This window comes from Nerophis lumbriciformis, linkage group LG26 (genome assembly GCF_033978685.3).
Source record: "Nerophis lumbriciformis linkage group LG26, RoL_Nlum_v2.1, whole genome shotgun sequence".
Lineage (NCBI taxonomy): Eukaryota > Metazoa > Chordata > Actinopteri > Syngnathiformes > Syngnathidae > Nerophis > Nerophis lumbriciformis.
This window is the reverse complement of record NC_084573.2, coordinates 39,772,889-39,790,173: the sequence shown is the minus strand read 5'-3', so window position 1 is coordinate 39,790,173 and position 17,285 is coordinate 39,772,889. Positions and strand designations below refer to the sequence as shown.

At 40.6% G+C, this 17,285-nt stretch overlaps 1 protein-coding gene across 1 annotated transcript in view; it reads left to right on the top strand.

Moving 5' to 3' along the window:
* The first annotated feature begins 949 nt into the window (after window positions 1–949).
* The window catches only part of zc3h14 (zinc finger CCCH-type containing 14), a 30,766-nt gene continuing 14,430 nt past the window's right edge, over window positions 950–17,285 (top strand). Inside the window, exons 1-12 of the mRNA XM_061986889.2 lie at window positions 950–1,153; window positions 1,370–1,412; window positions 1,509–1,623; window positions 3,769–3,809; window positions 3,885–3,996; window positions 4,062–4,365; window positions 8,315–8,487; window positions 8,559–8,659; window positions 8,734–8,868; window positions 12,414–12,491; window positions 12,560–12,692; window positions 12,774–12,958. Of these exons, the coding sequence (XP_061842873.1) occupies window positions 1,118–1,153; window positions 1,370–1,412; window positions 1,509–1,623; window positions 3,769–3,809; window positions 3,885–3,996; window positions 4,062–4,365; window positions 8,315–8,487; window positions 8,559–8,659; window positions 8,734–8,868; window positions 12,414–12,491; window positions 12,560–12,692; window positions 12,774–12,958 (1,456 nt within the window). The 5' untranslated portion in view covers window positions 950–1,117. The remainder of the gene's footprint in view (window positions 1,154–1,369; window positions 1,413–1,508; window positions 1,624–3,768; window positions 3,810–3,884; window positions 3,997–4,061; window positions 4,366–8,314; window positions 8,488–8,558; window positions 8,660–8,733; window positions 8,869–12,413; window positions 12,492–12,559; window positions 12,693–12,773; window positions 12,959–17,285) is intronic.

The window sequence follows — 17,285 nt, the reverse complement described above, 5'->3', positions numbered from 1 at the left end:
TTATAATTTAAAAAAAAAAAGGACCTTATCTTCACCATACCTGGTTGTCCAAATTAGGCATTGTCATGACTTGGTCCGGGGTGTGTACTTTTCCAGGATGCAACGGAAAGTTGGCTCGTGCGAGACGGGAATGAAGGTACATGATTTATTATTATCAAAAAAAAGGAATAAATGAAAGCGCGCACAGTGGCGGAGAATAAACTATAAAACCAAAAGACTATAGCAAAAAAGTACAAACAAAAAACACGCACAATGGCGGAGAACAAACTATGAAACCGAAAAGACTATAAATATGGAACAAAAACTTACTTGGCTTGGACAAAAGTAGTTGCTTGAGGAATTGACATGAAAAGAAGTATCAGGCATGAACAGAGCATAAATGTGTTGAGGTCGTCAGGACGAACAACAGAAAATGAATGAACTTAAATACTATGGACATGATTAGTGACTCAAAACGTGAAACAGGTGCGTGACGTGACAGGTGAAAACTAATGGTTGCTATGGTGACCAGACAAGGGAGTGAAAAGACAGAAACTAAACAAAACATGACTTAAAACAAAACATGATAATACAGACATGACAGGCATAATAATGTGTTAATTCCACGACTGTATATATCGGTATCGGTTGATATTGGTATCGGTAATTAAATGTTGGACAATATCGGAATATCGGATATCGGCAAAAAAGCCGTTATCGGACATCCCTAATTGTAAGTAATCTTACATTACTGTCCTGCCAAGACACGTTCATGGAAGTTGTTAAAACCAAAACTGCGTCATTTGCATATGCATTAAAAAAAAATGCAAATTAGCTTAAACATAAAATGCATTGTATTAGTACCTAATTGGGATATTTTTACAACCTTGAAACACAAAATAAATGAGCTGTTGTTAAAAAAAACATCGCCCTCGGTAAGTATTCCTAAAATGTGTTCCGATTTACCAACGGGGCCTAAACACAGCAGCCGAGCCTTTCGTTCTTTTTCGGGTCCCTTCGTTTTGTCACGTGACTCTGCTACGACTTCTCCGGCGGCAGGGGGAGCGGTTGATAAGCTAGGCGGCAGCTATCCTTTAAACCTTTCATTTTGGTATTCAAGGCTTGAAACAATCCAGCCATGGAAATCGGGGCAGAGATCAGCAAAAAAATAAGAGTGAGTAAGAGTGAAATAGGTGATACATTGACACGACCGTTTGGCATTTAGCCGGATAACTGCCCGTTAGCATGCTAGCTCGCTAGCAAGTGTGCAAAATGGCAACACGGTTGAGTTACAAGGTTGTTTTTTTGACACCTGGTCCTCGATAACTCCGGATAATGGCGACACATTGTGTTGAGAAGGAATAAATGGGACACTTTTTTTGTGTTACAGGCTGCTATCAAGGGCAAGCTTCAAGAACTGGGTGCATATATTGGTAAGTGTCCAAAAAGGGTCTTAGGGACAAGCGGTAGGAAATGGATGGATGGGTTGTGTGACTCCGCCAAAACTCACAGTTCTCCCACCCTTTCAGACGAGGAGCTTCCCGACTACATCATGGTGATGGTCGCCAATAAGAAAACATCCGAGCAGATGGCGGACGACCTCTCGCTTTTCCTGGGAAACAACACCATCAAGTTCACAGCCTGGTGAGAAAACAGTAACACACATACAAAGACTTGTTCAAACAATACGTGAAGATGGGAGAACACGCGTCTGCAAGGCTAAATACAGTAAGGTCCACACTTACAGGTAAAAGCCAGTAAATTAGAATATTTTGAAAAACTTGATTTATTTCAGTAATTGCATTCAAAAGGTGTAACTTGTACATTATATTTATTCATTGCACACAGACTGATGCATTCAAATCTTTATTTCATTTAATTTTGATGATTTGAAGTGGCAACAAATGAAAATCCAAAATTCCGTGTGTCACAAAATTTGAATATTACTTAAGGCTAATACAAAAAAGGGATTTTTAGAAATGTTGGCCAACTGGAAAGTATGAAAATGAAAAATATGAGCATGTACAATACTCAATACTTGGTTGGAGCTCCTTTTGCCTCAATTACTGCGTTAATGCGGCGTGGCATGGAGTCCATGAGTTTCTGGCACTGCTCAGGTGTTATGAGAGCCCAGGTTGCTCTGATAGTGGCCTTCAACTCTTCTGCGTTTTTGGGTCTGGCATTCTGCATCTTCCTTTTCACAATACCCCACAGATTTTCTATGGGGCTAAGGTCAGGGGAGTTGGCGGGCCAATTTAGAACAGAAATACCATGGTCCGTAAACCAGGCACGGGTAGATTTTGCGCTGTGTGCAGGTGCCAAGTCCTGTTGGATTTTGAAATCTCCATCTCCATAGAGCAAGTCAGCAGCAGGAAGCATGAAGTGCTCTAAAACTTGCTGGTAGACGGCTGCGTTGACCCTGGATCTCAGGAAACAGAGTGGACCGACACCAGCAGATGACATGGCACCCCAAACCATCACTGATGGTGGAAACTTTACACTAGACTTCAGGCAACGTGGATCCTGTGCCTCTCCTGTCTTCCTCCAGACTCTGGGACCTCGATTTCCAAAGGAAATGCAAAATTTGCATGGTTGGGTGATGGTTTGGGGTGCCATGTCATCTGCTGGTGTCGGTCCACTCTGTTTCCTGAGATCCAGGGTCAACGCAGCCGTCTACCAGCAAGTTTTAGAGCACTTCATGCTTCCTGCTGCTGACCTGCTCTATGGAGATGGAGATTTCAAGTTCCAACAGGACTTGGCGCCTGCACACAGCGCAAAATCTACCCGTGCCTGGTTTACGGACCATGGTATTTCTGTTCTAAATTGGCCCGCCAACTCCCCTGACCTTAGCCCCATAGAAAATCTGTGGAGTATTGTGAAAAGGAAGATGCAGAATGCCAGACCCAAAAACGCAGAAGAGTTGAAGGCCACTATCAGAGCAACCTGGGCTCTCATAACACCTGAGCAGTGCCAGAAACTCATGGACTCCATGCCACGCCGCATTAACGCAGTAATTGAGGCAAAAGGAGCTCCAACCAAGTATTGAGTATTGTACATGCTCATATTTTTCATTTTCATACTTTTCAGTTGGCCAACATTTCTAAAAATCCCTTTTTTGTACCGGTATTAGCCTTAAGTAATATTCTAATTTTGTGACACACGGAATTTTGGATTTTCATTTGTTGCCACTTCAAATCATCACAATTAAATGAAATAAACATTTGAATGCATCAGTCTGTGTGCAATGAATAAATATAATGTACAAGTTACACCTTTTGAATGCAATTACTGAAATAAATCAAGTTTTTCAAAATATTCTAATTTACTGGCTTTTACCTGTATGTACAACAATTCTTCTCAAAAAAAGAGGAGATATATAATCTTAGAGGAAAATGTAATTTAAAACATTTGTATGCACGTACAACACTTAAGACCTTCAGTATATCAGTATGTGGAATTAAATGATGGAATGGATTAAGCAAAGAAATCAAACAACGCACTAATATGATCCACTTCAAGAAACTCTTCACACTTAAAGTGTTTACAAAGTACAAAGAAGAAGATAAACATTCTCAATTTATTTCATCCATCCATTCATTTTCTACATCATCTTACTCATCTCACCATATGAAATATAACTTCACTCATTATTATTTATTTATTTTTATTGTTATTACTTATGGAGTATATTGTGTGATGTATCATGTTGTGTGCATGCATGTGTGATGTATCATGTTCCAAATAAACACACACTCAAATGTTGTTGTCACCTGTACCATTTCATTTTAGGCTGCATGGCGTACTGGAGAAGCTAAGAACAGTTGCAGTGGGTAGGTCCCAATACCTTTGTCCACGCAGGGTATCGGCATTTTTATAAGGGTGTGGATTCTTGTGTCACCTTTTAGAGCCCGCCTCTGTCGGACTTGAGCAGCAGTCAAGCACAGCGACTTTGAAGACCGAAGAGTTAAGGTCTCGCTCTGATAGAACGGAATCACGCAGCTCTGCCCATGAAAACAGGTGTCCAACGCTTTAAGAGCCACAGACATGAACAAAACAATAATAAACCTTTGTTCCATTTGGAGGTCGTCTACAGAGAAGGCTTTGTCGCGGCTGACATCCGCCGTCAAACCCCTCATGGAGCTACTTCCGTCCGACGCTGTCATCGACATCAAACCGGAGCTGGATGATGACTTTATCGCAGAGGATGCTGTAGTGATGGCCGCCAACGCGAGAGGAACTCGGGGCGCGGCGAACCGGCCGACGGCAGAAATCTACAGGCCGGGTCAGAGCAGACTGGGTTCAGCGCTGCGGTCCGCTGAGGGGTCTTCACATGGCAGGCACCAGGAGAGCAGGAGCAGCAGAACTTCCAGAAGCATCTCCATCAAGGTATGGTCAGATAGCAACACTCTTAATAGACACCGTGCCTCAATTGCCAGTTGAACAAAGAAACACCCAACTCTTCCTAGTATTAATAGAATTACCTTATTTTCCGGAGCATAGGGCGCACCAGATTATAAGGCACACTGCCGATGAATGGTCTATTTTCTATCTTTTTTCATATATAAGGCGCACCGGATTATAGGGCGCATCAAAGGAGTCATATTATTAGGGCCCGCATAAGGACCTATTGAATTTGTAAGGTTTTATTCTTTATTATTATTATACCGGCCGCCTCTTTGAGCTGTAATTTGACCCACTTAGCATGCTTCAAAACTCACCATATTTGACGCACACATCAGGGCTGGCGAAAATTGCCGTTTGATAAAAAAACCAAACCCCAAAAATCAAAATTGCGCTCTAGCGCCCCCTAGGAAAAAAAAAACTAGACTGCCTGTAACTCCCACTAGGAAGGTCGGAGAGACATAAAACAAAAACCTCTATGTAGGTCTGACTTAGACCTAAATTTCATTAATGGTACATTCTCGGGCAAAAATCAACAGGAAGTTGGCAATTCCCCCTTTAAGACAAAAAAGTACTAAAAACAGTCACTTTTGCCTCTTTGAGCTGTAATTTGACCCCCTTAACATGCTTCAAAACTCACCAAACTGAACACACACATCAGGACTGGCAAATATTGCCATCTAATAAAAAAAACGAACCCCAAATCTCAAAATTGCGCTCTACCGCAATTTTTGAATAAAACGCAGAAAAAACTGCTCCTCGGAAGAAAAAAATGACAAAACTGCCTGTAACTCCCACTGGGAAAGTCGGAGAGACATGAAACAAAAACCTCTATGTAGGTCTCACTTAGACCTACATTTCATAAATTGACAACCCCCAGCAAAAATCAACAGGAAGTTTGCTATTCCCCCTTCAAAACAAAATGTTTGTAAAAACCGGTCACCTTTCTTCAAAATCTATCTCCTCTGAGCGCGTTTGTCGTTTCGGCTTCAAACTACCGTATTTTCCGCACCATAAGGCGCACCTAAAAACCACAATTTTTCTCAAAAGCTGACAGTGCGCCTAATAACCCGGTGCGCTTTATTACGATTCATTTTCATAAAGTTTCGGTCTCGCAACTTCGGTAAACAGCCGCCATCTTTTTTCCCGGTAGAACAGGAAGCGCTTCTTCTTCTACGCAAGCAACCGCCAAGGAAAGCACCCGCCCCCATAGAACAGGAAGCGCTTCACCCGCCCCCATAGAACAGGAAGCGCTTCACCCGCCCCCGGAAGAAGAAGAAAAAACGCGCGGATATCACCGTACGTTTCATTTCCTGTTTACATCTGTAAAGACCACAAAATGGCTCCTGCTAAACGATCCGGTTCATAAAAAGACGCAATCTCTCCATCCGCACACGGATTACTACCGTATTTCACAGCAACTGAACCGCACTGTGGAACGGGAGCACGTACGGTGAATATTCGCTCCACAGGGAATGAGAAGTCATCCTTCACTGTGGTTCTAGCTTGCCATGCTAACTTCCACTCATGGTGATATTCAAAAGGAAGACCTTGCCAAAAGAGACCTTTCCAGCCGGCGTCATCATAAAAGCTAACTCGAAGGGATGGATGGATGAAGAAAAGATGAGCGAGTGGTTAAGGGAAGTTTACGCGAAGAGGCCGGGTGGCTTTTTTCACACAGCTCCGAAGGCGAACACACCTTCACTAAGACGGGCAGACAGCCTCGGACGACATACGCCAACATCTGCCAGTGGATCGTAAATGCTTGGGCAGATATTTCGGTCACAACTGTGGTCCGAGCTTTCCGGAAGGCAGGATTCACAGAACAACAGCGACACTGACTCCCGATGACTTCTACGAGACGGAACCGGCCATTTTGGATCCCACGCTTGCGCAATTTTTCAATTCGGACACCGAAGACGAAGAATTCGAAGGATTTACGAATGAAGAATAACTTCAGAAGGTGAGCGCTATGTTTATTTTGTGTGTTGTGACATTAACGTTCGAGCAATATTATGTTACTATTGCTCTACACCATTTTGAATTTTACTATGTTTGTGATTGCACATTTGCGTACATTTTGGGACAGAGTTGTTAGAACGCTGGTTTTCAATATATTATTAAAGTTTGACTGAACTATCTGACTGTTTTTTTGACATTCACTTTAGCGCAGCGTTTTTTTGACATTCACTTTAGCGCAGCGTAGGCGCGGCTTTTAGTCCGGGGCGGCTTATTGGTGGACAAAATTATGAAATATGTAATTCATAGAAGGTGCGGCTAATAATCCGGTGCGCCTTATAGTGCGGAAAATACGGTAACACAGGAGAGAGATTGAACCCTTGTGTATAAAAGTATAGAACAGCGTTTTTATAACTGCTCCGGTTTTGATTTTATGACCCTTCAAAGAACCGCTGCGCTGCTGTTATTTTAAGATGGCTGCTTAAAAGCAGGAAGCACCGGCATGCCCACACAATGCAGACAAGGTAGGTACACTAGACAAAAGTATTGGGACTCTTCGGACTAAAAGTAGACAAAAGTATTGGGACACTTATGACTACCACTGGACTAAAGTATTGGGACAGTTAGGACGAAAACTGGATGAAAGTATTAGGACACTTCGGACTAAAAGTAGACAAAAGTATTGGGACACTTATGACTACCACTGGACTAAAGTATTGGGACACTTACACTGGACAAAAGTATTTGGACACTTGGGACTAAAACTTGACATAAGTATTGGGACACTTAGGACAAGCACCTGCCAAATATGCGGGCCCGACCAATGCTGCTTGCAGCTTTAATTATTATTTTCTAATTTTGAAAGACTTCCTTGTTTTTTAAATAGCAAATTTATTAAAAATAGAAAACTAAACCATTACATGTTCAGCAGCCTTTGCTCAATACTTACTTGATGCACCTTTGGCATCAATTACAGCCTCAAGTATTTTTGAATACGATGCAACAAACTTGGCACACCTACCTTTGGGCACTTTCAACCATTCCTCTTTGCAGCACCTCTCAAGCTCTATCAGGTTGGATGGGAAGTGTTGGTGTTCATCCAGGATGTCTCTGTACATTGCTGCATTCACCTTTCCCTCTATCCAGACTAGTCTCCCAGCTCCTCCCACTGAAAAGCATCCCCACAGCATGATGGTATTGTCCTAGTGATGAGCGGTGCCTGATTTCCTCCAAACATGACGCCAAAGACTTCAATCGTTGTCTCATCAGACCAGAGCATTTAGTTTCTCATGGTCTGAGAGTCTTTCAGGTGCATGTTGGTAAACTTTACTAAGAAATGGCTTCTGTCTGGCCACTCTACCATATAGGCCATAAAGTACCTGAGTTTTCCCTCTGGGCGATTAATAAGGTATTTATTTATCTATCCATCCATCTATCAATCCGGACTGGTGGTTTGCTGCAGAGATGGTTGTCTTTCTGGAAGGAAGGTTCCTCTCTCCACAGAGGAATGCTGTAGCTCTGACAGAGTGACCATGGACTTGGTCATCTCCCTAACTAGACTAAGATATTTACAGCAATGTACGGAGACTTGTGGCATTGTATTCAAGACCTGAGGCTGTAATTGTTGACAACGGTGCATCAACAAAGTATTGAGCAAAGGGTCTGAATACTTACATATTTTTTGTATATTTTTAATACATTTGCAAAATAGAAATAAAAACTTTTCACATTGTCATTGTGGGAAATTGTCTGGAGAATTGTGAGGACAAAATGGATGTATTCCATTTTGGAATAAGACTGGGGAGAAAGTTCTGTTCTTTGTGGCATTCTGGAGAAAAACCTGCTTAACAATTTAACATTGTGGTCTTCCACCCTAGCGAATGCCCGGGACTCTCTGCGGTTGACTAATTGAGTGCCCACTTTGTTGTTGTACACGAAGGAAGTGGTGCTAAAATGTCCCCCGTGTGCTCTCCAGGAGGAGTTGTCACGGAAACGCAAGGCGCCAGTTGCTAGTTCGGTGACACGCGTGAGCCGTGACACAGACGAGGACAGCGAGGACGTCGAGGAAGAAGAGGAAGAGGACGAAACGAGCTATGGAGGACGAGGCGTGTCAAGTCGAGTGTCGCTGCCTTCCAAACCAGAGCGCAAGTCAGTTTATGCGTCCAGTTTAGTAATAATCATAGTTGTGCCATCTTCTAAACCTGGCACGACTGCTTCAGATCCTCCCTCCCACCAGCCATGCAAGCCAACAGGAACCTGATCCTGAAGGCCATCTCCGAGGCGCAGGACTCCATCACCAAGACGACAACCTTCGCGACACGTGCGCCATCACCCTCCAGCATTTCTGCTCTCCGCTTTCCCTCGTCCCCACCGTGTTTCTTCTCCCCTCCACAGTACCACAGAAGCAGACGGTTCCCGTTGCTCCTCGCGCCCGCCTGGTGAGAGGCGACGAGATGACTGCAGCCATTCAGCTGATGCAGCAGCAACTGCATCGCGGGGCCTCCAGGGAGCCACCGAGCAGACATTCTGGTGCGTGCGTCTTCTATTACAGGGATGGCAAACTGGTTTTCATCGAGGGCCACATGGCACTTATGGCTGCCATCTGAGGGCCCCCCCACTTGTAACAGTGAATAATGTAGGAATTTCATTATTAATTATGTATATATATTTTTAAAGTAGACTGTAGTGACCGATACCAATATTTTGGTACCCGTACCAAAGTGTATTTTGATACTTTTCTAAATCAATGGGACCACAAAAAATTGCATTATTGGATTTATTTTAACAAAAAAACTTAGGGTACATGAAACATATGTTTATTATTGTAATTTAGTCCTTAAATTAAATAGTGAACATACTAGACCAGTGGTTCTCAAATGGGGGTACGCGTACCCTTGGGGGTACTTGAAGGTATGCCAAGGGGTACGTGAGATTTTTTTTTAAATATTCAAAAAATAGCAACAATTCAAAAATCCTTTATAGATATATTTATTGAATAATACTTCAACAAAATATGAATGTAAGTTCATAAACAACATCAAATCAAGTAGGCTATTCCATTCATTACAATGCAACAATGCAATATTCAGTGTTGACAGCTAGATTTTTTGTGGACATGTTCCAAAAATATTGATGTTAAAGATTTCTTTTTTTGTGAAGACAACGTTTAGAATTAAGTTCATGAATCCAGATGGATCTCTATTACAATCCCCAAAGAAGGCACTTTAAGTTGATGATTACTTCTATGTGTAGAAATCTTTACCGTATTTTCCGCACCATAAGGCGCCCTGGGTTAAAAGCCGCGCCTTCAATGAACGGCATATTTCAAAACTTTGTCCACCTATAAGCCGCCCCGTGTTGTAAGCCGCATCTAACTGCGCTAAAGGAATGTCAAAAAAACAGTCAGATAGGTCAGTCAAACTTTAATAATATATTAAAAACCAGCGTTCTAACAACTCTGTTCACTCCCAAAATGTACGCAAATGTGCAATCACAAACATACGTATATCAACATGGACAGAGCTGCGTGAAAAAAGCCACCCGGCCTCTTCACGTAAACTTAAACTTACCTTAACCACTCGCTCATCTTTTCTTCATCCATCCCTTCGAGTTAGCTTTTATGATGACGCCGGCTGGAAAGGTCTCTTTTGGCAAGGTCTTCCTTTTGAATATCACCATGGGTGGAAGTTTCTGGCCATTAGCATGGCAAGCTAGAACCACAGTGAAGGATGACTTCTCATTCCCTGTGGTGCGAATATTCACCGTACGTGCTCCCGTTGTATCCACAGTGCGGTTCACAGGAATATCAGTTGCTGTGAAATAGTAATCCGTGTGCGGATGGAGAGATTGCGTCTTTTCATGAACCGGATCCCTGACGCTTAGTAGGAGCCATTTTGTGGTCTTTACAGATGTAAACACACAAAGGAAATGAAACGTACGGTATATCCGCGCGCTTTTTCTTCTTCTACGCGGGCGGGTGGTTGCTTACAGTAGAAGAAGAAGCGCTTCCTGTTCTATGGGGGCGGGTGCTTACCTTGGCGGTTGCTTGCGTAGAAGAAGAAGCGCTTCCTGTTCTACCGGGAAAAAAGATGGCGGCTGTTTACCGAAGTTGCGAGATCGAAACTTTATGAAAATGAATCGTAATATTAATCCATATATAAAGCGCACCGGGTTAAAAGCCGCACTGTCAGCTTTTGAGTAAATTTGTGGTTTTTAGGTGCGCCTTATAGTGCGGAAAATACGGTATTTATAATTGAATCACTTGTTTATTTTTCAACAAGTTTTTAATTATTTTTATATCTTTTTTTCCAAATAGTTCAAGAAAGACCACTACAAATGAGCAATATTTTGCACTGTTATACAATTTATTAAATCAGAAACTGATGACATAGTGCTGTATTTTACTTCTTTATCTCTTTTTTTAAACCAAAAATGCTTTGCTCTGATTAGGGGGTACTTGAATTAAAAACATTTTCACAGGGGGTACATCACTGAAAAAAGGTTGAGAACCACTGTACTAGACAACTTGTCTTTTAGTAGTAAGTAAAGAAACAAAGACTCCTAATTAGTCTATGCAGTAACATATTGTGTCATTTATACACCTATTATTTTCTACACATTATGAGGGACAAACTGTAAAAATGGATTATTAATCTACTTGTTCATTTACTGTTAATATATGCTTATTTTCTCTTTTAACATGTTCTATCTACACTTCTGTTCAAATGTAATAATCACTTATTCTTCTCTTCTTTGATACTTGACATTAGTTTTGGATGATACCACACATTTAGGTATGGATGTGATACCAAGTAGTTACAGGATCATACATTGGTCATATTCAAAGTCCTCATGTGTCCAGGGAAATATTTACTGACTTTATAAACATCCATCCATCCATCCATTTCCTACCGCTTATTCCCTTCAGGGTTGTGGGGGGTGCTGGAGCCTATCTCAGCTACAATCGGGCGGAAGGCGGGGTACACCCTGGACATAATATACTTTTTTTTTTAAAAAGGAAAAAAGATTTTGTGACGCTAAAAAATATCGATGTAATCATAGTATCGAATAGATACGCTCTTGTACTTGGTATCATTACAGTGAATGTCAGATGTAGATCCACCTAAGTCATTTGTTTACATTGTGACGGTGGTGAGCTATTGTATCCTCCTACGCTGTGTAGTGAAGCATGTTTAGCTATTCTTCCTCCTCAGTGATAATGATACTTGTAAGAAAATTACTTTATTTGTCGCCATGGGGACCAGGATTAGTGATTTAGAAGTAGCTAAAACACTGTGGATGGATGTTAGCTGCATGTCTTAAAGCAGCTCTTCCTGAGGGTGTTTCAGTGTTATAACTTCACCTTTATCTTTACTTTTTACACCAAAATGCGTCCATTCTCCCTTTTCTATCTACACACTGTGTCTGCTTGTAAGTACTCTGTGTGTGTGCGCTGTTGAACACGCTCCTCTGCTCGTAAAACCACCAATGTCACCCCTTGATGACGTCAGGGGGCGTTGGGTGGGGGACCGGTACTTTTTAGAGGCGGTATAGCACCGAATAGGATTAGTTCGTATCGTGGTACTATACTAATACCAGTATACCGTACAAGTAGACTAGTAGACAGTAAAAACTTTACATTTACAAAATGTTGCTGTAAAATATAGTGTTTTTTTTCAACATTTTACGTTAAATAGAAAAACAGTACCACTGTTTTTGGGGGGGATTTAGGGGAAAAATCTGGCAGCTTAGTTGCCAGAAATTTTGTGTTAAATTGACATTGATTTTTACAACATGATATTAAAACAGAACAAGTTATTTTTTTATTCTGGCAACTTAGCTGCCCGTTTTTCTACCGTAAAAACAAATGTACCGTCTTTCCATTCATTGTCATTTTTATTAATTTGATGGGTAGTTTGCTGTAAAGTTAAGTATTTTTATATAGACAAAAAATGTTTGGAAAGTATAATAATATACTGTAATATTTGTTGCAATATTGGATACTATTAAAGTTTAAAAGGTGTGTGACTTTGACACCTCTGTTCTAAATGCGTTCTACTAATATGTCCCATTAGCTCCAGCTAAATCTGTGGCTTCACACGCTCAGTCGGACACATCGCAGCGCAACGAGGAAGCAGAGAAGAGTGACGACTGTGAGTGCTCTTTCCTCAGCCACAAGAGTTGTGTTTCCAAGCACTCCCTCAGCATACTTTGTTCGTAGCGAGCGGCGAGCCAAAGCAGTTTGATACACGCTCTTTCATCGTGAGTCGACCGCAGCTGGACGAAAGCAGAAGTCCGCAGGACGGGAAGCTAAAAGACGAGACCGCCTCACCACCGCGCACCATCCAAGCCAGGTGTGCACACATAAAACGAATGACGTTAAAATAAAACAGCTCATATCCCTTTTAATACATAATTTTTTTTCTGTTGTCTAGCAAGGAAAAGGAAAACGCGGAGAGTCCCAAGTTCATTGTGACGTTAGAGGGCGTTCCGAGCCCACTGGGGAACTTCACAGAGTCCGACATGGATCTGGAAGATGTGAGACCACCCTCAAAGTTCACCAGTCGGGAGTCCAAAGTCAGCGTCCTTGATCGATTGCATGGAGGCCCTTTGAATCGAGGTACTGAATGAAGACCAGAGTTGAATCAAGACACCAGCCATTTATTAGAGGACACATCTTTATTTGTAAAACTAGTTTATTACAGTGTTTCCCACAGGACAGGCATCTATTTGTGGTGGTGTGGTCGGCGGGGGGGCAGCGGCGATGACCAAGAAGAACGCGGAGTTGGAATAGAATTACAACATTTTATGTACATATTTATATACAGATTTGAACAATTAGTGATTCACTGAAATATATTTATTAATTGTGGTTCTTACAAAAAATATATCTTATAAAATATAAAAGCTAAAATGTCTCTTAAAGCTCTGCCCCTTTAATTAGTGAATACTAAATAATTTAACTTTAGCCTACTACTACAACCATATTATTTACCAGCAACATGAAGTGAAACAGAGGCAGAGGTGTCCTGCCACAGTCAGTCAACCTCCTCCTGCTGCTGCTGAACAGGTCGCACCTGTGGTCCGAACTGTAGGCCTACCTCCTCTCCAAGTCCAGCCCTTTTCGGCCGTTGAAAATATTTTTCTATACTCATCTGTGTGAAGGAGTGAACATCCAACATTAGAATTTATTACTAACGAGCAGACGCGCTCTATGTACAGTGCCGTCTAACCTTAAGCGGCAGCAGCTCAACACATGCAGGGTTCAACGTTAAGGTTTTTTTCTACTTGCCTGACTTCTCAAATCTACTTGCCCCAATATTTTTACTTGTCCTGCCTAGGTTTTTTTCTGGCTGTGTAGTGCTCATGGCTTATATCTTACTAGAATCCTTCCCATTGACTATTTACAACAATACACAGTATTTATTATTATTATTATTATTATTATTATCTATAATTACATTTAAATGGCATTGCATACATGTAAAATTAAATGCTATTTCACATTATTTGAGCAGTAGCAGTTACACCCATCTGAACAGGTCAGCCACCTGTTTAAAGCCCGATCACAGTTGAAATCTTGAAATGAAGGGCCTTTAATGGCCAAAACATTAACCTGGACAACATTTTAACAGCTGGTTGGCTCAGATTTTATTCTTTTCATTGCATTCACATGCTGCAGTGGACAATTTAGCTTCAGTCCATGTGTGTTTATTGACAACAGGGTTATAACCTGGACACGTTAGCTCGTCGGTATGAAAACACGTGACTGAGTCAAACAGCGGCGGTGTTAATGAAGCAGCGTCAGGCGAAACCGTCAGTGAAACGCTCGGTGAAATCGCGGATTAACGTTAAATATATGACGAGCCGCGAGCGATGCAGCTATAACCTATCTACCTATAACACCTGTAAAAATGAAGCAATGCTACCACGCTAGCAAGCGTTAGCTAGCCGGCTATGAGCCACCAAGCTGCTAACTATCGCCAAAAGGCACCAGTTAAGTTTTTTTCCCCATGGCATCCTGGATCAAGGCTTTCAGCAGCTTTTGGACGTTTGAGGTAGAAACGTAGGAAGCGCCATCATTATGAAAAGTAGCCGGCGAGTATTTTGATCCCGTCCGTCCGTCCCTCTTCTTCTTCTTCTTCTTCTTCTGGCCCACCAGGTGAATTAAGTGCTATTGGCGGAGTTACAATGCATAGTAGGCTACTGCCACCTACTGCACCGGAGTTGTAACTACAAGCAACATTCACAGACAGTCCCATTGCTTTTATGAGCGGTCGAGCGAGTCAAAAGCCGAAAAATCCATTTGTGGCGGACATAATTCTTTCGTGGCGGGCCGCCACAAATAAATGAATGTGTGGGAAACACTGTATTATATTTTATCACACACAATACACTCTTATAATTGCCTTTTACTAGACATTATAATACATATTTTATGCAACACTAGTTGTTATACTATGCTGCTACATGATAATATACTGGTATGATGAAAGTGTACGGACCATACCATGTGATTTTATAAAAGCATTTCATTATACATTAAGTTATATTTTTACCACCTTTAACTAATCACACTTAATAGAAGTAATGTTTACATTTAATTCCACTATTTTAGTGTATTCAAGTATCATATTTATAAGTGTTTATTGATAATCCAGTATAACATGTACTGTAAAATGATTTATATTTGTACAAATGTACTGTAACACATAATATCCTTTCATATACCGTATTTTCTGGACCATAGGGCGCACTGAATTATAAGGTGCACTGCTGATGAGCGGGTCTATTCAGGTCTTTTTTCATACAAAAGATTATAAGGCGCATTAAAGGAGTCATATTATTAATATGATTATTTTCTAAATGTAAAAGACTTCCTTGTGGTCTACATAACATGTGATGGTGGTTCTTTGCTCAAAATGTTGCATAGATGAAGTTTTACACATCTTCAAGTCACTTTCTGACAGTCTCTTCAGGATGCGCCTTATTTACGTGCCTCCACTTGGACAGCGTCTTCTCCCCGTAATCTTTGTTGTAGCGGTGTAGCGTGCAAGGATGGGAGTGGAAGAAGTGTCAAAAGATGGCGCTAACTGTTTTAATGACATTCACACTTTACTTCAATCAATAACGGAGCAGCATCTCCTCATCCGTGGCTCACTAGTGCAACAACAACACCCAAAATGTGTCCCATGACCGGAACTCTCTAATAAGTAAAGTTCCTTGGGTGAATAATGTAAACTCACTACACCGGTGGTTTTTAGCGTTTCCATAGTGAGATATAAGTTAGAACTTTGCGATACTTTATATTAGAAATGGCAACATGAATGTCACATAACAAGAAGATAGAGAAAAAGAAGAAGCGTATCCACTACGGCGTCGGCACGGACTACAGTGGCAAACTTGCACATTTTCAGGCCTTATGCCGATCCTGATGCACAACCGGAATTATTCCTTACATTAGGCGCACAAGGTTATAAGGCGCACTGTCGAGTTTTAAGAAAATGAAAAGATTTTAAGTGCCCCTTATAGTCCGAAAAATACGGTATATATATTTTTATTATATTGTAAGTTATAATATCTTAGTCTAAAGTAGAATAGAATATATCTTTGTCCACCGACAGACAGCACTAAAATATTATATAAAAAATACAACAGACCATAAGAACAGAGGTTAGGTCAAAATAGGAACTAAAGTAAAGATCTGAAAGACTATCACTAGTGATGGGTCCGGCAACACCGATGCATCGGCGCATGCGTGGAGCTCATAGAGCAAAACCCTGTGTCGGTGCGCGTACCGCTTTTAGAAAGTCACGTGACCGATCATGAGCTGTTTTGGTCACGTGACCGATACGCCAACTGTGTCGCCTCCTCTGTGCCCTGTGAGCGTGTCTTTTCTACAGCCGGTGAAATAATAACTAAGAAGAGAAATCGTCTAAAATGTAATACGTCGGAAAAACTTTTTTTTTTTTTTATATATATAAAAATGTGTCAAAAATAAAATTAAAAAAAATTCCCAGTCCACAATCATCCACAACACGTTCTCTTAGATTTCCATGTTGTGATACATGTTCACATTATTTATTGACTGTATCTAAAAAAGATAAAAATATATTTTTATTTAAATTAAGATATGAAATAATCCTAAATGAAATACAATGACTTGGTTTATATTATTGTATATACTAGGGCAGGGGTCACCAACGCGGTGCCCGCGGTCACCAGGTAGCCCGTAAGGACCAGATCAGTCGCCCGCTGGCCTGTTCTAAAAATAGTTCAAAGAGCAGCACTTATCAGTGAGCTGCCTCTATTTTTTTAATTTTATTTATTTACTAGCAAGCTGGTCTCGCTTTGCTCGACATTTTTAATTCTAAAAGAGACAAAACTCAAATAGAATTTGAAAATCCAAGAAAATATTTTAAAGACTTGGTCTTCACTTGGAATAAGCGGTAGAAAATGGATGGATGGATGGGTCTTCACTTGTTTAAATAAATTCATTAATTTTGTTACTTTGCTTCTTATTACTTTTAGAAATACAATTTTAGAGAAAAAATACAACCTTAAAAATGATTTTAGGATTTTTAAACAAATATACCTTTTTACCTTTTAAATTTCTTCCTCTTCTTTCCTGACAATTTAAATCAATGTTCAAGTAAATATATTTTTTTTTTATTGTAAAGAATAATAAATATTTTAGCTTCTGGTTTTTCGACGAAGAATATTTGTGAAATATTTCTTCAAACTTACTATGATTAAAATTCAAAAAAATTATTCTGGCAAATCTCGAAAATCTGTAGAATCAAATTTAAATCTTATTTCAAAGTATTTTTAATTTCTTTTAAAATTTTTGTTCTGGAAAATCTAGAAGAAATACTGATTTGTCTTTGTTAGAAATATAGCTTGGTCCAATTTGTTAAATATTCTAACAAAGTGCAGATTGGATTTTA